The 24,874-nt window shown below is 40.9% G+C and overlaps 1 protein-coding gene across 1 annotated transcript; it reads right to left on the bottom strand.

Moving 5' to 3' along the window:
• Positions 1-612: 612 nt before the first annotated feature.
• On the bottom strand, positions 613-23,466 carry rorb (RAR-related orphan receptor B). Its single transcript, XM_059336645.1, has 10 exons — positions 23,174-23,466; positions 6,308-6,393; positions 6,055-6,196; positions 5,391-5,822; positions 4,874-4,995; positions 4,163-4,295; positions 3,913-4,020; positions 3,631-3,741; positions 3,226-3,338; positions 613-2,614 (listed from the first exon to the last, which is right to left on the bottom strand). Exons 1-10 carry the CDS (start codon positions 23,178-23,180, stop codon positions 2,450-2,452), a joined length of 1,419 nt encoding a protein of 472 aa, XP_059192628.1. The 5' UTR covers positions 23,181-23,466; the 3' UTR covers positions 613-2,449.
• Between the last annotated feature and the right edge of the window lie 1,408 nt (positions 23,467-24,874).

Below are 24,874 nucleotides of genomic sequence, written 5' to 3'. Positions count from 1 at the left end.
AAAAGTATAAGTGCTGTCTTAGATAAATTAGAAATTCCAGCAAAATTGCCATTTTGTTAAACAAGGAAACAAACTGTAAAAGTACCATGAGCTGATTAATGTTATGCTATCATCGTGAAGTGGTGCACTTATTTTGGTAAATAGCTTATTTTAAACGTGCATTTTGAAAAAAAAAAATAGGGGGCAGTATTTCACATTGTGCAAGTACTGCATGGTTTACTTACTAAATGCAGAGATGACACTCATCAAGACTTTGCAATGTCCTCAAAAATGTATAGTGAAAAAGTATAGCTGCGTCTACGTCTTCATCCTCTCTGAGGGCAGACTGGACTCACAACCGCCTCTCGACGCACAAGTGCTTTTTTTTACCAGACAGGAACGGGACGGGGTTAGCTGCTTAGCATGCTAATTTCAGTGAATATCTCACAATGCATAGACATCTTTGATATAACGCCAATCTCAAACTTTTGATATTATTTTGTTCATTTTTTGAAGGTTTTAAATGAAAAAACCTGGCCAAATCTTACAAACTGCACCATTAAAGAAGCTCTTTAGTTTGTACTTTGAAGATTTGTCATTGCTTTCCATAGCTTTTTTTTTTTTCAAATGTACAGTAATGCACACAGACCATCAAGTGGCTGAATGCAGAAGTGCTAACAACATGCTCAGATCGTGTAAATCCACAGTAAGAGCAGTGCGATTTTACACAGTGGCCAAATGCTAATCAACATAACATTAATGTAGAAAAAGCAACAAAAATATGACAATCTGTAAGTGCTAATAATTATGGAATGACTAAGCAAAAAGTGATTGTCTATCACAGCTGTCTGTGTGAATCGTCAGTGTAATATTGCAGCTTTAAAAGTGTTCAAGATCACCAGAGGCTAATCTGTGTTTCCTCACATCTTTTCAGTTATTTCCTAACCCCAGATCATATCACGTTAAAAACACTGCCGAGTGCGTAGTGGAATGATTACTATCCATAAAGATGATTGTTAGACATAATTAATGATCAAGACAAGAGTCAAATATAGTGCATTCTAGTTAAAAACTGCTACCCTGTTCTGAACAGCTGAAAATAGAAAGAGGAGGAAAGGAGAGATCAGAAAGGCAGTGTGAAAGTTATTGCTCTTTAGAGAAAAAGGGTCCTTCATATTCACAGCCTGGATTGATTGACATCCATGAACTGAATTGTGCAAATAGTGATGACAGGGATGAGGGCGCTTACAGGTTTTTTGAAGATTGGAAAATTGTAAATTTAATTAAAGTTTGTCTTGATTTTGTTTGTGGAATTTTTAAAATCCGCTGTGAATTAACTGTCTGTTGAAATCTCATGTCAAGGCCCTAATACATAAGAAATAAGGGGCAGGGTGACAGGAATTTGGGAAAAGCGGGGTTTCATAGTGAGGTCCTAGTTTCTGATTGGTTGTTTCTGTTTGATTGTTCGAAAGCAGTCCAGCTTTTTTGGACGTAATTATTGCAGCGAGAAGAAAATGATTGATAGTATGGCAAATCTGCCAGATTCTTTTTCTTGCAAAATAGAATATTTATGTATATATCTTCACCTTGAAAAGTAGTAGCCATTATTTTCTTTTTAAATCCTTCATATGCTCTCTTTACATTTCTATAAGTTCTCATCAGAAGGATGCAGTTCCTTCTTTACATATGAACAAAATCCAGACAAGGCTTCTATATATCAACAAAACCCGAATCGACTCCCGGTTTTACCCAATATTCTTTTACAAGTCTCAACTTTACAAATTCTGTACACAAGAAACTATCAAATAAAATAAAAACACAGACAAGGTATAGTCAGCCTCAATGGACTGCTGTATATTTAAATTAGGACTAACTTATTTTAACAGAACAAGAAGTAATACTGGAATCCGCTCTGCACTAGAAGAATATCTACAATAGCTTCTCTAAATCCACAGTTCCCTCCCCCGTCCAGCTTCTTCAAATTCACAATTTTCTTCACATGAAAAAAAAAAAAAAAAAAAAATCAAACAAACCAAAAAGATTTTTTTCAAAGTTAAAACAAATTAACTTACCCACTTTTTTTTAAAGATTGACAGCTTAAAATTGTTCCTAGATGTTTTTAAAGTCTGTACATTTCTGGTCAGTCAGTTCAGTTCAGGAGACGGGAGGAAGCCCCGCTTTAGTTGTGGCTTGGGGCGCGTTTCATTTATATATACATTCTTCAGACTGTATCGGTGAACAGGATGGGATAAGTGCTGGACATTCCTAGTATTGTTGGCGGTAACTGTAAGTTTCTGGCAGATGACTCCTCACCCCCCAGCCTGAAATGAGGCTCGGGGAGCTCAGGAGCATGTTGTTGCCACGATGGTGACATAATCGACGCGGCTGCTGTCGTCTCGTCAGACGTGGCTGTCTTCTTATTTTCTTGGTCCTCTGCTGATGCCGTTTGTTGCATTGGGACCACAGGCAGTCACTTGGGCATGACCATGGCAGAGTTGGGGTCGGGGTTGAAGAGTTCTTTGTAGAGCGGAGGGAAGAGGATGTTGACCGTCTCTGGGTGGAGCTGCTGGAAGGCCTGGAGCTCCTCGGTGTGGAGCGTGCACAGGGCTGACAACGTTGGGATTCGGCTGATCAGCTGCCAAACAAGAGGGAGAGATGGTCAAGGACAAAGAAATTTACTTTCATTTTAATTGTGTTTTCAGAAATTTTGACTCCCAACCTACAAACAGGGACAAACTCATTTTTCACTCCCAGCTAGTCACATATGGATGTTTGGTCAGGGGCAAATGGCATCAGTTTTTAATGCATAGTGAACCATTTTAGCATTGGTTTTGGACATGCAGGGTGGTCCGACTGATTGAGGTGGTTTATGTTGTGAATTCACACAAAACTACTTGGTTAAGGTTTGGAAAAGATTGTGGTTTCAGGGTGAAAAGTCCTGTCTATTGGATCCACCCTGACCTCCTCCGTCATGGACTCTTGCTTTTTATACTGTGTTACCTCAATTCCTCCAGCAGCCCATTCATAAATGACACCTTAAAATGTGACACCAAGGGCTACAGAACAAATTTGTTTATGTGTCAAGTATGGGAGTAAGAACAAATTACGTTAGAAGTGAGTTTTTATTTTTTCAAAGCTCCTCTTCTCCTTGTGGTCTGTGTTTGACTTGTTTGTTCCTTTAGCTAAAGGACAGTTCCTCCATGGTTACCTTGATATGATTTATCACACTACAAAGGCATGGCCTACCTTAGCCAGTGCATCTTCATCCATGTGGTTCTTCTGCATAATATGTTGCAGGGCAAAGTAGATCTTCTCCTGGAGCTTTTGGACTTTCCGAGGCTCCATCAGCCACGGCCGATCTGAGTGGAGAAAAAGGAAGTGTGTTTTTTTTTTATTTATGCTAATAGCTCTGAGTCAATACGTGTTGATTGGAGAGCTGTTTATGAAGTTTATACAGCTCTGAGGCTGCTGCACAAAATGGTAGAACTACTATTATCTTAATTACTTTGACTGTGATTAGGCTTCTTGATGCTGACAAATGTAAACAGACTTTTGTTTTGCATACTGCTAATTGTCTTGCTTCAGTGCATGCACTGAGGTTCGTGCAGGTTGCGTCCTCTATTATAATAATATTGGGGAATGTGCACTGACCTGTGGAAATTAGTACAGCTGCCGAGAACAGAGCGATCTCCTCCTCTGTCAGCTGCAGTGAACACAAACTCTTGGCAAAGTCGAACACTGCACTCACTAAGTCATCACAACCTTGAAGGGAAACACGGAGAGGAGGACAGAGAAGGGCGGACAAAAAGAGAGATTTTCATTACACTTTTTCCGGTCATGTATGCGCTAAAGAGCAACAATACCAATAGTAAAGTATTTTTTGCATTTTCAACTCTTAGTTCTATATTAAATGCATAGGTAGCAATGCCTTACCTAGAGCTTTGAACATTTGCATGCCTCCGTACTTCCCTTCAAACAGCACAGTGTTGTTGAGAGGGTTGAACGCCCTGCACATCCGCACCAAGACTACCTCCAAACAACCTGGAAGAACCATAGAGAGAGATTGTGATGATTTTGAAGTTGATATACCAACAAAAAGGCACATTAAACCACACTGTCTGACATTTTAACATGATAAAAAAAAGATATCCCTGAACCATCATTGTCGATCCAATCAACTCACCTGACTTGAGCAGCAGGATCTGGTCATTCTGGCACAGTTCCATGAACCCTGAGATGCGCTTGGCGAACTCCACCACGTACTGGATTGCATGGGTGATCTGGATGGCACACTGCTGCCACAGCACGTCCCGGGGCTAGAACCAAACACACACAGTTTAGAGTTATATGTACTCTACGTATGTTGTAATATTTACGCCAGTAAATCACGTACTGATTTTATATCTCATATTAAAGAAATATTTCACCCTAAAATTACTTTTTTTTTTTTCAATTACTTCCTCAGTTTTTAATGAAGTTTTGAATTCTTGAAGAAAACTTCTGTTTTGTGTTGTGCCTCCACACTCACACACTCATTTTTTAATGGATTGTCTTAAATGGAGGCCGCAATATGAAAACATCCACACAAAACTCTCACACAACTGCTGCAGTTTAATCCAAGTCATATTTTTGGATGGATTTTTTGGATGTCCTTTTAAGGGTGAAGTATTCTTTGAAATGAAGAGGGAAAGGACAAAGAGAAATTTATTTTTGGCTCTCCTCTAATTATAAATCTTTTGTCCGTTTCATCATTTGTTATTTTTGAGAGCTATATGTAAGTCCTGATTAAAACCTTGGAGTAGCCAAAAACTGTCAAATAATAGAAAAATAACCGAGCTACCTTGGGCATTGGAAAAATCAAATATTATTTTACATATGGAGAAGATGAACTCACCTTGCTCTGGTACATCTTGACCTCTTCATAGGAGTGTGTCTGCCAGGCTAGCTGCTGTAGCTCCTCTGTTGTGTACTGACATGTCTCCAGGTGGGACTTGATGATATTCTGAGCTATACGGTCTGTAAGAGAGGATTGTTTGGTTATTCATTTATTCCTTTCCATACAGTACGGTCAGTTCATTCATTTATGCATTAGATAAAATGGTATAAGGCACGTGTATCTATCTCAGTCACGTGCTATCCATTAACTGCTTAATTTAACATTCCCTTGGATTTGTGTTAAATCCTTAATTTTAACTTAATCATAACTTGTGCTACATACACTAATATGACACCTTGTCAGCTAGCTGTGTAAGCCTGTCTGATCGCCTGTTCTGCTCTCAGATTAGCACTCTGACTCAGACTTTAAACCAGGAATACTTTGCAGTTTTTTTCCATGTGGATAATTCATGCAGATTTGAAATGATGACCCATTCATATTCAAACAGAGTAAAAAATCCAGCTTTAGCCTTTACCCAGCTCTCCCATGCTGACGTTATTGGGTCCCAGCTGACTTTCCTGGTAGCCTCCGTAGCTGAACAGGTTGGGCACTGGCGTCAGGTCATACACCGGCTCCTGCTTAATGTGTTTCATTCCCGACATGTCCAAACCTGACTGATCTGGAGACGGCTGGGTGGAATCCATCCCATAGTACCCCCCTGGGACTCCGCCTCCGTTACCGTGGCCACCCTTGGGCAGTTCAATGACGTGACCATTAGCATAGGTGCCCCCAATCTCATGGTTAAGGGTGGACAGTCCATTGGTTAGGCTGGACGAGTAAACACGTGCCAGAGCTTCTGCTTCGCCTGTCTGCTGCTGCCGCTGCTCCTGCAGTCTCGCCTGGTGCTTCTGGACCTCTGCATACAGACTGTCACGTTGCTTCTTGGACATGCGGCCAAACTTTACCGCTGTATGGAGAAGACAAACAAGGAAGAGAGACAAAATTACAAAAAAAACTGCCACAACCTTACATCTTCAGGTAGATAAATCAATAAGAAACGCATGATGTAAAAGCTAGTTTTGCAGAAGAGTTGGGAAAGCTTAAGTATAAAGTACTGAATGTTAATCGTGCAAACACTTGTGCACCACCCATATGATCTGCATATACGTAGATATAGGTGGTGATAATCTGGGCCTCACCATCTCTGGACATTCCTAGGGCGAGACATTTCTGCAGGCGGCAGTGTTGGCATCGGTTGCGGTTTGTTCTGTCGATGAGGCAGTTCCTCTGGCGGGGGCAGGAGTAGGATGCATTATTCTGCTGACTCCGTCTGAAGAAACCCTGGTCACATGTCAAGAAAAGCGCATGAGTAAAGACGCACTTGTACCTGCATGAGCATAGAATGTGCCCGATTGGGTGCACAAGTTATGAAAGAGGTGTATCAAGTCTCACCTTACATCCCTCACACGTTATGACTCCATAGTGGATACCTGATGATTTGTCTCCGCAGATTTTGCAAGGTATGACTTCGATTTGGGCTGCGAGCAAAGAGAGAGGACAGAAAAGACTTGTGTTAAAAAAACACACTTTGGACAGGCCATAGGCTTTTATTTCCCAGATTCAGCTCACAGGTTTTTTTTTAGCTCCTCTGGGGGTCTTATTTAAGGTTAAAAACAGAACACAACCTGTTTGGCTGTAGGACCTGACTGAGGTTACTGTGTGTGTGTGTGTGTGTGTGTGTGTGTGTGTATGTGTATGTGTGTGCATGTGTGTGCATGCCTGCGTGCGTGCATGCGTGTGTGTGTGTGACTTCAACTTCACAAGGGCGCAGTGACATTCTGGACACCCTTTATGTCCTTGTCTGAGTTTTTTCTAACGGCAGGGACATAGAGGACTCCAGACGCGCTCAAACACACTTTCACACACGCATAAATGACAGGATAGCATTAATTGGAAGACACGAGAAGACCCCTGCATGCTTGAAGTAGAGACCCCTGCAGGTTAGAAACGTTGCTCATAATGAGAAAAAGGGTTACATCACTGACAGACCACACTTGTTGCTCTTCATCTCTTTCTCTCTCACACACAGACACAGACACACGTTGAGTCCTGCAACCTTACTAGTAAAGTGTTCAGCTCTTTCTAAATCTGCTATCTTAACTACTTTCCTTTTCATAAAAAATTTACTCACTGTGTATTGGCAGCTCCATGTAAAGTCACAACCAAAGGCACAGAATATAAACAAAGAAGATATTTCAATGCAACACGCAGAGGCACCGGCTACAGGTGTCTTTGGATTTATTTTCCATAATATAGCCTATGTAAGACAGACGCTGTTCCTTAAGAGATATGAGATTGATGTAGAGGTAGGCAGGTATGTCTGCTGAGATGGCACACCCTCTATAAAGAGATTAGACAGCCTATCTAATCCTAAATTATTTCCCGACGAGCTGGTTCCCTCCTCTGATGAGCATGGGCTTAGCCACAGCTGAAATAGCCATTCACATGTAATCTCCTTGCACATTCCTACCTGTAGGAAATTCTGCAACTTTTACGAAGTCACCTAGCAGGACTGAAAATACAAGTTCTGCAGTTTTATATTCCGTGTTTGCGTGAATATTTGATTCCTAATTGGTTCCCCTCAAGAGCAAAACTAAACTTGCAGTGTGTAGCTGTAGTTGGAGCTTCAGGGAGGTGTATTTGTGGAGGAAAAGTGTGTTTGTGTCCCTGTATGATATCCCTATGTATATATCCCTGTGTCTTGTGTATGTGTGTGTACACTGAAGTGAATCTGTAGAAGTTGCATCTGGTTATTTTTGCGCATCTGAGCAAGTGTAGATAGTCTAGTTTGACAGTATGAATTGTGTGTGAGTGTGTGGGTCTGTGTGTGTTGCACAGGCATACAGTCTATGGAGGAATGAGTGTGCAGTATATATAATTGGATAATCCCATATGAGGATCAATGGAGACATTTCTGTCTGTCTAAGCGACTGAGCAGGAGCAGGCGCTGACTGCTGTCTTTACACCTACACCTTCGCTTTAACCACTTCACAATTAAAGTATAATTTAATGCCTTAATGCACACAGAGACTCACAAACTGGTCTACCAGTGATGGCCAGATTCATAAGAATGATCCCTACTTATTTTGCAGAGACACTGTGGGACAACACAAGTTAAGAAAAGTTTGGAATTTGGAGACACTGCTGAAATAGTTATAGAAACAAAATAATAGAAAAAATAGAGCCACAAAGTAACTTTCTTGTGTGTTCCTTAATTTGTTTGTTCTCTAATTCATTCATCCATGTGCGTATGTGCCCCCTAGTGGCCATCAGGAAGCATAAAAATACCAACAAACTGTCCTTCAGTCTGCCATTATCTTGGACTATGCACTGTCCTTTTGCATTATGCTTTGTAATAGTTATCTTTATAGTTGTGATTTGAGATGTGAATGGGCCTTTAACCCCTTTATTTCTCACATGTGAAGTTGTAAATTTACATAAAGTACCCAGACAATAGATCATTGTCCCTTCGCAGTCCATCTGCGAGTGAATAACCTATGGACGGAACAACAAGCTGTTTGACTGTGTCTTTAAGGTACCGTAGCTCATGCTGTGAGTTCTGGTGCGGCTCAAGACGTGACCCATTTCCACCAATTCTCGGCCAACTGGCTCCAAACTGGGTCAGAGCAGAGCAGAGCAACGGACTGGGACGACACACAGACTACACATGCACAGAGCTGTCAATGAACGTGGCCTGAAACATGCTATTTATAGTCTGTAAAACAGGTCAGTTGCACCCAGGACAGGGCTGTTATCAACAAACCACATATGAGCAATAAACAGAAGACAGGACAACAGTGCATCAGCTGTGCTTCTTATCACCTTCACTGTTATCTTAAAGGAGCAGTTCAACCCCATATAAAAAATACATATTTTTTTCTCCTACCTGTATTGCCATTAATCAATATAGAAAGTTTGGATGTGAGTTGGAGTTATCAGTCGTAGAGATTCTCTTAAATACAATGTAAGTAATGATGGTACTAAACTAGAAAGAAAATAGTCCTTTAAAGTCTTTGGATTATCCTGAGAAACCGGGTCATGATTTCTGATAAGAGAGATTTTTGTGTCGAACATGTTTGCTCGATATCCTACAAAATTGCAGTTTTAAACATTGTTTTAATGCTGTGAAATGGGGACACTTATTTAGAATAAAGCAACGTGGTTAAAGTTAGAAAAAAGAACAGAATGCAGAACTTCTAACAGATCTACATGCCTGTTATTGATGCTACATCATCTGATAATTTTTGTGGGATTGCAACAAATTCTGGTGCATTATTTGTCATAGGAAAAAATCCAAAATGTCCAGGAGAACGGCCTGTTTAAGTTTCATTATAATCGAGAGAATGCAGAAAATCTACAGCTGATATTTCGATATTAGATTGATAAATAACACTTTTTTAAATAACACAATTTTGTGGTGAACTGTCTCTTTAATCGTTTGTTTATCGCATACTTTTGGGACAACTCTGATTAAATTGTTTCTCATGGAACAAGTGAATCTGCTTTAGACAAGCTGAATGTGTTCAGCCCACACCTGCTGCTGCTGCTGCTGTGATGTGGATATACATACTTATCATTTCTGTAGATTTCTCAGAATAAGCTCTTTGCATTTTTCCACCTTAGCGGAGAGTGTGTTTACTGTCTCTCTCCAGTGATTACATTATATGTTCAATGTATTTCTTTTTACCCCATGGGAGCTTGTACTCTTTGTATCATATAATTATGCCCAAAGGAGAATGGGCGTGTGGGCATGTGCATTGTTTTGTTTCGGCGAGGGTTTGAGTGAGCGTCTCACTTATAAAAAAGACACGGAGAAAGATAAAGTATGCGTACATGTCTACGTGTGTTTGACAAAGTGTTTGGGAATGTGTGTGTGTGTATGTGTGTGTGTGGGTGTGTGCATTGTTTAGTGTGTGTTGTGCTCATTGCCAGCGGGGACTGTCAGGTAGGATATAGGGAGACGGTCATGACAGCATTGCTGTTGCCAGGGTGACCACCCACTCGCTGCACTCGTCTGGCTGTCACAGCGATGATGTGCTAAGCTGTCACACTCTTAAAGGAAGTGATGTCATCGGTGTGTGGAGCCAACTCGGTGTATCATCACTGTTTGTCCTGTCGCCCTCTCTCAGCAGCGGAGGCTTTGTGGATTGTTTACCAAAAGGACTCCCACTTCCACATTCAGTCAACAATACACGCTTGCTGCCTTGTTACACTTTAGCTGCAGTGGTGGATTACAGCAGAATTAAGACGTGTTATCTGTTCGCTGTTTCGAGGAGGCCCATTGTTCTCAAAGTTAGAATGTATGATAATGGATTTTGGGGTCTTTGTTTTCATGGTTTTACATTACAGAAGCAAACTTGAAGCTTTGAAGCTGCAGTGAAAGTGATTTCCAAAATAAGAGTAGAACTTTAGAGAAAGAAGTCTAATGCAACAATCCCCCTAACCTCTCCTGACAGGCATCCATTTCCACAGAAAACCTTAGCAGGAAAAAAGCCACTCGTTTCTGTTTTTCAGAGATTATTTTGCTCTCAGGCTGCACGTCTTTCACCGGGGGTGGGAGGGGCCTTCCTTTCTCCAACCTGAGTTGACCCAATCCAAGCTGAGTGACTGACAGCGTCCTCAGCCAGCGGGAGCGTGTGTGTTTTATCCTGAGGTTATTATGTAAGAGCGGGACTGCAACGCTGGCGATTCCACAGCTAAGAGGAGGATCAGGCCTGCACAATCTCTTGAGAGAGAAAAAGATGCAGAGAACTAACTCAAGCTGAATTTCACAAAGAACAAAGATAGTTGTTGCAGCTTGCACTTCACTACGATGAGAGCCTGCACGTGTGTGTGTAGCTGATTGTGGCCATGAGGGCTGTATTGCGCTGGCACGTGTGTTATGATAATTGATTTTTAATGAAGTGAGGATCTCCTGTGTATTTCCTGGGCTGGCCCTCTCTCTCTAAATAGAGTCCTAATTATCTACATTGCGCTGCAGAAAAAAGGCAGCAGCCTAGCACCAATATGTTAACAATACTCCATCTAAAACACAGCAGCTCACACACACACACACACACACACACACACACACACACACACACACACAAACACACACAGAACCATTAAAGGTTACACACACATTATCATTTTAAAAGGGCAAACACTGACAATGCAACAACAAATTGAGGCCACTAGGTGCTGCTATACATGTTTAGCTTCTGTGTGTGATCATGCGTGTGTGTTTCAAGACCGGCAGACTGGACATGCATGTTTCATTCATTCAGCCTGCGGGGGGGGTCTACAACAGAAACATACCCAGAGCAACACACACAACCTAACACAGCGTTCAACACTCGAGGTTGGTGCTGTAGTATTGCAGCTTATGGAACAGTTGAAACCACTTTCTACCGTAACTTTTGCCCATGTAAGGCACTTAAGAAATGCAAACACAACTCCTACTGTAGTCCCAGGGGTTGCCTTGTTGGGGATGAATGTGGGTGGTATCTCCACTTCATTAAAAATATGCATAGAGTCTTGCCAGTTAACTAGATATCTTCTGGGAAAAATGAAGGAGATCAGCACTTTACCCCCCACCACTCCTTGTTAAATCTCAGCAACTCCGGCGCTGGTCTTAGATGTCTATATACTGTGAATTATGCTATCACTGTTCGCTATCCATTCCACTTTTTCATTTGTCTCTCAGAGTTCCTCCTCGCTGTAAGTGACTGGGAAATCATTTCAGTTTCTGTATTTCATGATCTATTTCCATCTCTCAGCGTAACTCTGTCTTCCTTGTCTCGTAGAGCTTAGAGAGGAACAAGCGTTTTTTTTCCTCCCTGCCGATGATGAAAAACACTCAGAAAACTTTTGGTGGCGTGATCGCTGAGTGGATTAACACACACAGCTGGGAATAGCGTATGGCAGTGCTGCTTGGGTTATCTCCCCTGTGTCTCCTGTCATGTTTTCACATCATACTGTCCCATTAAAATCAATGAAACACTGCCACTGCATATGGTTTCAAACGGACTTGTGCTATGTGCTGTCATACTTTTCTCTCTTTTCTGTCTGTTTTTACTGTCTTAAACATCAAAAAATATATTGAAGAGTGCTGGACTATCTGCTCTCCTTAAGAAAAAAAAAATAAGAGTAAAATGCATTTTGCTTACTTTCATCTGTCTTCGATACTGTATGTCCTCTTCTCTGTGTGGCACTAGTGTACAGTAGTAACCATAAAAATGATCGTTTGGGAGCCCTGGTGGCCCCTAAAACTGACCACTATGTATCAAAGCTGTTTTTCAATACAAGTGCAAATATATAAAACAATAACATTTTTTTTGCTACTTAAACATGACGAATATAAATATTTTCCCCTGCAGAACCCTTTTTTCCATTTGACTAAAAAAATCCAAACTTCTCGTATTTTATAAGCGGCCGTAACTTTCTTGAATAAAATTCAGTCTAAAATAGGCAAAAATATAAATTTAAAATCATAAATATCTGAATACAAATCTGACAGATCTTCTAATTCTTGCCGATTCCCAATACTCAAGCACAGAGGAATTTTGGTTGATTCCAAACTGGGGTTGTTGCGATATGTTACGTTAATAAAACATATATGATAATATTGTGCAAATATTCTATCGCTTCTGAAATAATTTCCTCTTCTTTCCGTGTCCCTCCCCCAACGCTCTCTATTCACACACGTTGATATTTGGCCTTGTGGATATAATCAGTTCCTCTGGTTGCCTTTTAGAATCCATTAAATATCGTTTTTATTTTTGTACACTTCTATTCAGTAATGGTTACAGACTCTCCCTTCATCTCCATACTCAAATATTTTGAATGTAATTCATTTACCATAAAAGATGCTCAACTCACAACCAAGTTGAAGACAAATTTTTATGTGAACTCTTTTGGCCATGATAATTATGTAGTGAAAATCTGATGTTATGATAGCAAATTGAGGTTCAACATGCAGCGACATCAGATTTAGCTAAATTTCCTGCTCAACAGGGTGGGATTTAATGAACATTTTCTCTTAATTTTTACATTGTTGAATGCTCATGTAAAAGATGTGGTTTGGCTGAGAGCATTGTTGCCTGATCAACTGTTTTTATTCAGTGTATTGAGAAACAGCTTGCCAGTAGAACTGCAACAATTAGTCAATTAATTAGTAGGTCAGCTGAAAATTAGTTGGCAAAAGTAACAATTGTTCTCTGGTTCCAGTTTTCTCTGCTTTCCTCTTGTTTACGTCACTGGAAATTCATTTTATGTGAGATTTTGACTGTTGGACAGACAAAATGGGTCAACTGCAGATGCACCTTGGACTCTGGGAAAAAGTTATGATCATTTTTTTGTAACGTTTTATACAGCATTTCATAAAGTAATTGAAAAAAATAATTAGTAAGCAATGATAAGAATGATCGAAGTGACCGCAGTGAACTCAGTGCCACTGATTATCATCCCTGACTCAAACATCTGATTGGTAAACGTGACGCTGGCACACTAACATGAACCGTCCTCGTTAATAAAAGATGACACAGTCCTGTACCGGTTCTGTCTTTGTCTGTACAGTCTGCCGTTCTGTGTGTTATAGTAATAATCATAATGCCAAGAAGCGGGCCCATCTCCCCTCCCCCATCACCATCCCTCGCCGCCAAGCATGTCTTTGTCCACTCTGTGATATAGACAGTCACACTGTTGCTACATGAGCATACATGCTACCACCCCCAACCTCCGCTTTTCCCATCAGTCCATCGTCATCGACTACCCCCCTCCTCCCCACCTCCACCACCCCCCTCTCTACACTTTGCCAACGCACACACACACTCGCACAAACAGTCAGAAAAACAGTCTCCCTCGCCCTACCCCCTTGCTGTATGTCAGAGGGCATGAGCTTGTCCAGCTTGCCATGCGGCTCCAATGCACTCTGGGTAATTGCTCAGATAGCAGGTCTGGGATCAGCTGCGGTTTGCTCATAGAATATTGTGCAGCGGCGTGATTGGACGCCACAGAGAGGGAACAGAAGGGGGCCACTGGCTGTCATCCAGTGCATCGATTCACATGCACAGGCACACACACACACACACACACACACACACACACACACACACACACATTTGCAGAGACACGTTCAGACAGACAGAGGCACATTCAGACATGCTTGAGTGCATACATTACTGCAAACTGCTTTTGAAAAAGCAGACTTTACAGTATGATTTCTATGCTTGCCCCCTCTCCCCCCCTACACACACACACACACACACAGTCTCCCACCCAGTGTAGCATGTGTCCTCAGATGGATAAGAGGAGATGGAGGCGTGGGAAAAAATCCACAGGGTAAACCCAACCCCTGCCTGAACACATATATACACACAGAGAGAGTCTGCCCATCTGCCTTCTCAGATCTGCCTCTCATGGTCACTGTACACACACACACACACATCCACACACACACACACACACACACACACAGGCGTACGCTCACACTCCAACCCCCTGGGTGACCTGTAGGACCCTGACGGCCTTTGACCTTTCCTTAAGGACTGAGAGAGTGCATCAGAGTGGAAGGAACAAGTCCAAGTGTGAGAGGTCTGCATCTGGTCATTACCGTCCTGAAATCAGCCATGAGAATGCACACACACTGAGGCGCACTTGCTGACATGCACACACATGCACAAAAACTCTCACATACACACACACACACACACACACACAGTGCTTTGAGCTCTCTCTTATAATATATTTTTACTCTTCTCTCACGCCTTTCACCCTCACGACAGCAGACATGCATGTGTGCACACTGAGCTGTTAAAATACAGAGCGAGGTTGTGGTGTTTATGTTTAGTCCAGATGCAGAGAAGAATACACACACACACACACACACACACACACACACACACACACACACACACGGACACACATTCAGACTGAGATCCTGTTGTTTCCTTCCTGAGGTGAGAAAATAACGTTTTGTTGGCTTCGGCCATGTCCTCATCCGCCTGTAACCTCACGCTCCTCCTCCTATGGTGTTTCTCTTGAGCCTAATTGTAGATGACAGTGTGTGTGTGTGTGTGTGTGTGTGTGTGTGCGTGTCTTTGAGGGGGAAGGGAGAGGAAAGGTGGCTATCCCAGTGTAGAGAAGAGAGAGATAGAAAGACAGGGACATCTATGGAGAGACAGACAGATAAATGCTTTCAGTTCTTACATAAGGTGTAGAGAAATGTGCCCTCGGTGTCACATCCTCTACAGAGACAGTCGGTGGTCAGTCAGATAAAACAGGAGCATCAACATGAGTGAGGTTGAATGGGCTCTAAAGCTTTAATGAAGAGAGCAGCACTTAGTGTGAATAGCTGACAGAATAAAATCACTGAGAGAGAGATGGAAACTCAGTCTGTGAGTGGATGTAAAATTGTCTATGAGAATATATAAAAACAGAATATACATGTAAAAACCTGTGGGTCCATGCAAGAAGTGCAATTATAGGCAGTAGTACAAAGTAATGAAGTACATGAAATAATGAAGTACCGTACTAAAGTGCAATTTTGAAATATTTTGCAAAATCAGTTTAATTTTGTGCTACTTTATTCTATTTATCTGAAAGCTACAGTTATTCTTCATTACTAGTTGCTTAACTTAGATAAACATTTTTACCAACAAAAACATATAATCAACAAATAAAATCTTATGTATTGTTATAGTTTAAACTACCAAACAGTATATAAAACTTTTAAGATTTGCTCTACATCAACCAAAATACTGTTTTAACATTAATCTGTTAGTATTTTCTGAACATTTTTTATTATACTTTTGTACTTCCGTACTCTGAAAAAAACCCTTACTTTTGCATGTTACAGCCAGGAAAATACTTTAACACTTTTTCTTCCTACTGGCTATATCCCAAAGCATGCAAGCGCATTTTAGCATTGGTGGTAACTGAATTCCCTATTTCTTTCTAATTAAATAGTGACAAATAAGGATGCACAATATATAAAGGGCTGATATATAATAATGGGAAATTTATGCCATTATTTAATATTCTGACAAATAATAGCCAATAAATAAGCAGCCGATAATACGCAACCAAAGAGCTTTTTCGTGTAGCATGTAGACACTCCGATACAATAGGTGGCGCTATGCACATTTAAGGTTTTGCGATCTGCCAATAAACATATATTAAGTATACGTTAGCATGTGCAATTTGACAAATTAGATATTGCTCTAAAAAAGCAAAAGTATTGTCTGTTTGTCAAGTACTATAGAGTTTTTTTTACACAGTGACACTATGACGAGTTAAGTAATTATTGTGGTTGTGAGTTCATGTTTTCCTTTGAGTGAAACTGTCTGCTTGTACGTGAGCATGTTACCGACTTCATATTTGAGTTTATGTGCATTTAATAAAAGGGTTTGAATATATGTGTTCATTTCAGTGTGTCTTTGTGCGTGATCGTGAGTGTGTGAGTCTATGTGTGTGTCCTCTCTCAGGGATGGCCGCTAATAGCTCGCCTCGGGCAACAATTTAACTCAGCCTAACAAGGTTCTCCCCAAAGTGGCCCCAGGGGCATCTCTAACAGAGGCAAATTGATCACAAAGACTATCACACAGCTCAGCTCGGCTTGGCCCGGCTTGCTCTGCTCTTCACCTGCTCTCTCTTTCTCTCTCTCCCTGTCTCTCTCTCTTTCTCTCTCTCCCTGTCTCTCTCTCTTTCTCTCTCTCTCTAGTGGGATGATTTAACAGAATGCGTTATGAACATTAAATCTGAGCCGGGAGAGCGAAAAAAGCAGCAGCAGTCTTGATTTCATAATTGCATTCTCTTTGTGAATGACAGGAGACCTCACATCAACAGCCACCGCTAAGGACACACACACACGTGAACTCACACACATACATACACACACACACACACACACACACAGACTGGTTAAGAGAGGTAACTCAGGATTTGGACACAGTGGGAGAGAGAGAGAGAAAGAGAGAGAGGGATGTGGAGAGAAAGAAAGATAGACCTAATAAGAGTCTCTTCAATGAGATTACAAGCACTAAAAGAAGCTAATCTTTGTCATTAAGAAAAGATGCCGCACTAGGCTAAGTCATATTATAGGCTTATTGTTGCTAGTGCGTGCTATGCACCTGCCAACACTGAACACCTTCACAGACTATCAGCATTTAGCAACATACCGTACGCCTAGATTTTAAATGTGGGTGTACGGTATTTGATTCTTCATTGTTAACTATGGGGAGACATTTACAGCCTTGTTTTTGCAGATTTTTGATATTTAGATTTGCCATAAAAGTGCATTTAATCTATATTTTTATGCATAAAGTAGAGGTAGGAATGTTCCACTGACACAAACCTGCAGTATATGGACTAATCTGCTTTGAGTGTTAGCTAAAGTCTAATAGGTGGTTTGCAAGTGTGGACTTTGGATAGCACAGTTACGGGTGCAGGCGTTATTCATTGCTAAGGGCAGCGACAGTGTGCAAGTGTAAGGACAGGAGAGTCTGTGTCTTTGTGTGTGTCTGTGTAAACGTACACGCACGTAAACAGTCTCCTGTTATATCCACCCTCCACCCTGTTATCCCTTACTCTTTCACATACACACTCTTGCTCAAGCACACACACACACATGCACAGTTGCACTATTATATAACTCCTGAGTCTCTCTCTTACTTGCTCTCCCTTTTCTTATCTCACTCATTCATTCACTCGCATTCCCCCTTCTTTCCTTTCTCTTTATCTCCTGCATTTTAATACTCTTTTTTTTAAACATCATAGATTCTACAATATTTCACAATCTTTTTCAAAGTAAATGCACAAAAGTCCGGAAAAGAATTTCATTGACAAAGAAGAAATGGAAGGGAAACAAAAGACATTACATTTTTCTGCTTCTGATATATTTTTTTTACAAAGCCAAAATTTGTTTTTTTATTTTTTTACTCCTGCATAAATCCAGTAGCAGATGTTCTACATAACTCTTGAAACCAGAGTTTAGACGTGCAGGTGAACACGCTCTCTGACTTTGGACTATCAAACACTACACTTTATCTCTCTCTCCACAAAAGCGAGGCAGATTGTGAGACAGCAAAACCCAATTCCTGCTCAAATATTCTTGCTATGAGCATTTTTTTTAAATAAAAGCGACCCATCCAATAATATCTCTGTCTCTCTGTTCATACATTACTCGGTTTCTGCTCTTAACAAGCGCAGTCACCCTCTTCCCCCGGTTTTTTTACTTCAATGCAAATCGAAGGGAAATGTGAATATTGAATATCATTGTGTCTCCATTGAGACATGCTGGCTTCATGGATGAGTAAAACTGACAAAACAGAAGGAGCTGTCAGAGGACTCTATGACTTCAAGGCAGATTTAGAGTTTAGGAGTGGTTCAGGCTGAAATCCCTCCTGGCTAAGATAAAGTGGAGACACAAACCGAAGCGTGCCGTATAGCCCACGCTTTGTGTGTATAAAGATTAAATAAAAAAGAGGGGAGAGAGAGAATTGACTGAGGAGAAAAACTGTTCGCCTAGACTCCCCCAGACAGCCGCAGAGGGATAAAACCAACATGGAGCGCACGCTGAGCACATGCTAAACAAACACGAGCTATGATAGCGGCTCAGTGGGACCACAGAAGTGCCATCCTGGCCACACACACACGCAGCATGGTGGGATGTTTTTGGTAGACGGCTTGAAAAAAGGTCAGGCAGACACGCTAGGTGAGGAGTAGACTGTGGGTATGTGAGGACAGGTGCACACAGACAGTGGGAAGTGAGTGTGAGCTTGTGTGTGTGTGTGTGTGTGTGTGTGTGTGTGTGTTGCAACAGCACTCTGGCGGTACCTCAGTCAGTCAGTAGGGCTGTGCTGAGGGATTAACAGTGTGGCCTGCACTGGCTTGGGGTAATCTCTCCTCTCTTCTTACATAACACTGGGCCATTAGTCAGCACAAACGCACAATAAACAACATGATCAACAACACAGAGCTCGACAAAAGACCACACGGACCCTGACAACACTGCAAACCGGAGATTCACTCAGGCCAGGTGCCCGCTGTTGTGCCCAATAAGTGATTTCATGGCAACAATGGGAAACAGTGATTTGGAGACACAAGCTGTGCGCTAACCTGCTGTTTCTGACTGAGGATGGTGCTGCTGGTTTCCTGATAGGTTCCCTCATCAATCATGTGTCTATTTGGTGAAGTTGTTCATTGTTGTGTCGTTATTATACAACTTTTGATCATACAGGTGTTTCATATGCACTCCCTGTTGATGATTTAAATCATCTCTCCGGACACTAAGCCCTTTATTTAGCACTTAAAAGCACTATAGAAACATTTCATAAATAGTTATAATGGAACACAATGAAGTTGTAAGTTTAGCTGCAAAGATGAATCCATTACTTGAAATTTTTTCATAATCGATCAGTTGGAGTTATTTTTTTAAGAAGAAAAAGGTTAAATTATCAGATTCCAGCTTCCTAAATGTGAATATTTTCTTGTTTCTTTACTCCTCTATGACAATAAACTCACTATATTTGAGTTGTGGATGAAAACGAGACATTTGAGGCCCGTCATATTGGGCTTTGGGAAACACTGATCTGCATTTTTGTTAATTTTCTGAGACTTAAGAGACTAAATAACTGCTGAATTAATGCTTAAATAATCAACAGTTTAATCGACAATGAAAAAAATCATTACTTGCTGCCCTAGTTCTAAACAGGACAGTTTTAAGTGCTTATTAATTATAGTACTATACACAATTAAAACTTCTCATATGAGCCTCCACTTATAGCTGTTGGCAAATACATTAATAGACATTTATCTCTTCCATAACTCAGTTAAATGCAAAATAAAGGGATTAAATGAAAGTGTTAACAATATATTATAAACAAATCAACTAATTTCAAACAAATAATAGGAGAAAACATGGAACAACAGCCGACAAACAAACTGAAAATAAATAAAAGTAAGGAATATTTTTGGGATCTCTGCTTGTTTTTAATGTAAAAGCTTGGGACTTTCAGCCACGCAGGTTATTTGACATAGATTTATCTAAACCGACTGCTTCCGTTGGCTTCGACTAAAAATTGATCCCGGGATGCTTTAGAATCGGACAAATCAATGCTCGCACAAGCCTCCGAAGCAAAGCAGGATGGGACTAATTCTATTGGCATGAGGCCGTCATGCGTAGTATTGCAGCTGTTTGTGTGTGTGTGTGTGTGTGTGTGTGTATTTGTAGTGTTTTCTGAGTTTGTATGACAGCACTCCTCATCCTGCGAGGTAATATAAATGATTTTTGAACTGAAAGGGCCACTAATGTTGCCACCATCACCAACACTTTTACTGGTTTCTCCTTCTGACACTGTTGTCGTCACCTTGGTTTGCTCTCTCTCTCACGCTTTCTGTCATCCTGTCTTTTCCCATGGTGAAGGAGCATGAGAGGTTGTGATTGACACATATCGCTAACAGAGGAGATCAAGTGGCGCTGCAAACCCCCCCTCCTCCCCCTGTTGCTCCCTCCATTGCTGAACTCTTTGACCTGTCTGACCCGGGTGCATCTATGTGCTGCAGAAGCTCGTCGGCTTAGAGCAGTAATACAAAGCACACACTGACACAGGCTGATGGGGACTAGTACAAGGAGCACCGTGGAAAGGAATAGGAAACTAGTGACAATTTCTGTTTGTGTCTTTTTTTACTTGTAAACATGTAAACACTTTACATGTAAATGTTTATATGCTTTCAAGTGTGCATTTGGTTGTCTCAGTAGAGGCACTTTGCTTATATTGATTATAAATTAAATATTTATTTGGAGGATTCTGATGGTGTTGTGCTTTGGATACCCAAACTTATTAAGATATGACTCATCTTACATTTAAATGCAAATTATTATCACGTAAATCAAATCAAAATAGATTAGACAAATTGTTATTTTACCCATTTAGGGTTCTTTATTATAATATGACTGTTGCTTAAAAATACAACTTTGCTATCACTGAAACTTTTTACCACTCAAAAAAATGACTGATGTCATTTCATTGCACAACCTCTTTGCTGGGTTTTAGAGCATCGCCACACTGCTATTGGAAACACAAAAATAATGATCCTGTTTTCAACATCCTCACAACACTGAGCCACGTTGGAAAGAAAAACCCCACAATGCTTCATTTTCTGAGATGCAGAAAAAGGCCCTGATGATATTATTCTGTCTGTTATTTTTCCTGGTCAGGCGATGTGGTGACATCATCTTCGGTCAGGGCTTCAGGAGTTGTGGCTATTGTTAAATGATAATTACCACGGCTCATGAGGGGCCTCTATTTTTTATATCCTTGTGGTTGTGAGCACATTTCTGTGTAAGGGCAGCCGAGACTCCACACACACACACACACACACACACACACACACACACACACAGGTTGAGAGTGGGGGCCGCACGGCCCACACTGATTTAATTCTATCTGACAAAACCCTTTGGGGCGTGCAGAGGGAGAGAGGAAGATGGAGAGAGAGAGAGGGAGAGAGGGAGAAAGAGAGAGAGACATGGAGAAAAAGGGGTGAGAGAGACGCTTCAGGGGCCTCTTCTGCCAACCACGGCTATAAAGTGAAAGCAGGAGCTTTCCGTATACCCCCCAAAGCCTCCAATGCACGAGAGTGGTCGCGAGGCCCATTAAAATGTGGATAAAATACAAGGTGCATGACAGAGGAGTTTGCCATGGGATAAGAGAGAGAGAGGGAGTGAGAGAGGAGAGAGAGAGGGAGTGAGAGAGGAAAGAGAGGTGGGGGGTGTTTGGCCGTCTCATGTTTTTTCTTGCCCAAGGTTTGATGGCCTGAAGCTGAGGTAGCAGAAAGCTTTATGTGACATTCAAAAACAAAAAGCACAACAGGAGATAGATAGATAGATAGATAGATAGATAGATAGATAGATAGATAGATAGATAGATAGATAGATAGATAGATAGATAGATAGATAGATTGTCCTGGTTATCATTATAATTATTAATCATGTAAATAACAATGTTAACAACAATCCGTTAAATACTGGTCTTGTATGATCTGATATTATTACAACATGGTCCCAGTCCAGAATATAAAGTCAGTCAAAGTATGTGTTTTATCTTCAAGCACTGTATTTTAGTTTGATATAATTTAATTTCCCCCAAATAATTATGCAAATATGTCATGTTTTTATGTGAATTTATACTTTCTACATTTAGTAAAGAAATCAAACAAATATAAAAATAAATAAAAAAAATGAACAGGGACTTGTTCCTCTTCTCTATGCAAAGTGATGTCGGGAACATTGCAGTGAATTAGTTTAATTGTTTCAAATGTCAAACCGCAACATGAGGAGGTTCTGCCGGTTAATAACAGATTGACTTATAAATTAGAGTTCAAGATCATCCAGCTGAACGAGTGTTGCAACTTTGCGTCAGCGGTAATTACCCAACAATAAGAAGAGTAAATAAAAACAAATCCAAACACACTCCGATGGCGATAATGAGGTTTAACATTAAAGCATTCGTCTGGGACTTAACTGCAAATTCTGATTAAGGAGAAACGAATTTTCCTGATTTAAAGGGAATTTAAACATAACTACAAGGAGAAGCTTAGTGAGAGTGGAAAGAGCTGTGTTAACCTGCGTGTGTGTGTAGGCCCATGTGTGTGTGAGAGCGATACAGTGATAGTGTGAGTGTGTGCGTGCGTGTAGGACGACATTGACGTTGAATTTCAACATCTCAGGCGCGTTGTAGAGGGTTACGGAAATGGGTTAATGAGCGCGTGAAAAGTATTCAATAAAGTTTATTCCCAGTACATAACGAAATAAAGTTTGTTCCGCCCCTGCACATCATCTGAGCTGAGCTGGTGGCAGTCTATCCTCAGTGTGTGTGTGGAGTGGAGCTCAAATGATTAAAAGCTTTAATCAAACATCATGGGCCACTTTTAATTTGTAATCACAGACTCAAATGGCTTTGCGCATAATTTTTGCGAAAACTGCTGGGCTTTATTTTTTCCACGCACACAAACACACACTCAAGCAGAGAAATCCAAATAAACTTTTATACGCATTTACAGTGCAAGGTGCTGAGATATGCAGCCACACACCCTCCGCTTCGGCTGCGAAAAAAGTGGCTTCGCAGCTGAAAAACTCCCAGAATAAACTTTCAAGGCCAAAGGTGGGATAAAGCCTGTCGTGCAATGTGTGTGTGTTTGTGTGCATGTGTGTGTGTTTAGCGGGATGAAGCTTTGGGGGAAAGTGCGGCGGTGTTTGCAAGAGTGGGATGGTCTTACCTCGCATGGTGTTGGCGTTGCTGGAGCTGGTGCTGAGGCTCGCTTCCCAAAGCAGCAGTCATGAAGAAACAAACATAAACACTTAAAAAATGGGGGGTGAGGGGGTGCAGGGGGAAAGATCCTCGGTTAAAAATAACAACAACAACGAAAACAGTGTTGGTGATCTGCGTCGACGTCCACTGGCTGCCCTGAGTGGAGGCGGCTCTGCGCTAAAAGCATCCCAGACCGGGGCGCAGGGAGTCGGGCTGAGGTCGGACGGTGAGTCGGTCGTTGCGCTCTGGTCGTGCGGTCGCTTTTCTCATGACATCTACGCTCTCACCTCTATGGGAGGGTTTCACTGTTTTCTGCGGGCTGAGGGAGGGAAGAGCGTATAGGAGAGGCTGTACCCGGCGGCCCTGATTGGACTGGAGCACTTTCCGCTCCTCCCACTCTCTCCTGCTCAGCCTCCAGCCCGGAGCCTACACACACACACACACACACACACACACACACACTGAGCGCACTCTGCCGCTACAGTATACAGACACAGTCGCAGCAAAGTTTTAATGTCGCCCTCCACATTTAGTCAGCTCCATGCAATTTCGGTTATTTCCTGCATACTCTGAAAAAAAACCTAAATCTTTAATCTGGTCCCATATCCATTCAGGAGGCTACTGGCATCTCATATTCTGTATAATGTAAAAAAAATATTGTATTTTTCTTGGTCCCATTCCAGTTTTATTTGTTTGAGAAATTTCATAGAAACGTAACAGTATTTTTTAAAAAGACAAATCAGATCAGTTGACTCAATACTGTTTGACCAAATTCATTTACCATATAATTAAGTTTAATAGTTTTCAAAACTGCCATACATTTGACTCAAACATTAGTACAACAATAAAAAAAAAATGTTACTAGACAAAAAGGATAAAGGGACTGTAGACTGTAGATTTATAGAGTCAATATTTTAATTTTATTTTTTTTATTAACATTGTAGAAATATCATGATAGCACTGCAGATAAAAAAAGAAGACTAAAATGATTATTGAAAGCTGAAAAGTTAAAAAGTAATGACTTTTTAAAAAAATGTAACTATAGCAGTTAACTATAAAGTCATTATGAACCAAACACTTATTTTAGTTCTTGTTAAATCTAAACTACATAGATTTTTAAATGTATTTATTTGAGGAAATTGTCATACTTATACATATAAGTACATACTTTATATGCATGGATTATTGCAGGATACTTCCACAACTACTGATTATCAACTGATTATCTCGTACTGATGTTGAACTTTTACAGTAAATGACAGCACATGCTGCCACATGAGTATTATATAAAAGTATATATGTATTCAAAATAACAATAAAAAAAACATTTGTTGTATTTATATTGAGGCTAACAGATCTTATGTCACAGAAAGAAGAGCAGCTCGGATGACGAGAGGTGTCTCAGGTGTCCACAGGATGGCTTTCAGGGTGGGGTCCTGTCCTTCCTCTGAGAAACACTGAAATACTGAGCTGGAAAATGAAAGAGTAGGTCCATGTTAGACCGCTGTACTGTACAATAGCTGACCCACTGTAGGCTGCGGCGTATTGAAATGAATGCACATTATGTTTGAACCAAACTTTCACCTCCTTTACTTTATGGATGGATGATTGTCTCTTTAAACCCCCCCCCCCCCCCCCCCCCCAAATATGTTTTTTTAATATGTATGTC

Source organism: Centropristis striata, chromosome 7 (genome assembly GCF_030273125.1).
Source record: "Centropristis striata isolate RG_2023a ecotype Rhode Island chromosome 7, C.striata_1.0, whole genome shotgun sequence".
NCBI lineage: Eukaryota > Metazoa > Chordata > Actinopteri > Perciformes > Serranidae > Centropristis > Centropristis striata.
This window is presented reverse-complemented; position numbering and strand designations above follow the sequence as displayed.

What these genes read in the sequence shown, in the direction of transcription:
- rorb (XM_059336645.1), bottom strand. An exon ending in AGCTGTACTAATTTCCACAG is followed by an intron (nt 3,339 to 3,630) that starts GTCAGTGCACAT and finishes TTCTCCACTCAG; the next exon opens with ATCGGCCGTGGCTGATGGAG. An exon ending in ATGAAGATGCACTGGCTAAG is followed by an intron (nt 2,615 to 3,225) that starts GTAGGCCATGCC and finishes CTTGTTTGGCAG; the next exon opens with CTGATCAGCCGAATCCCAAC.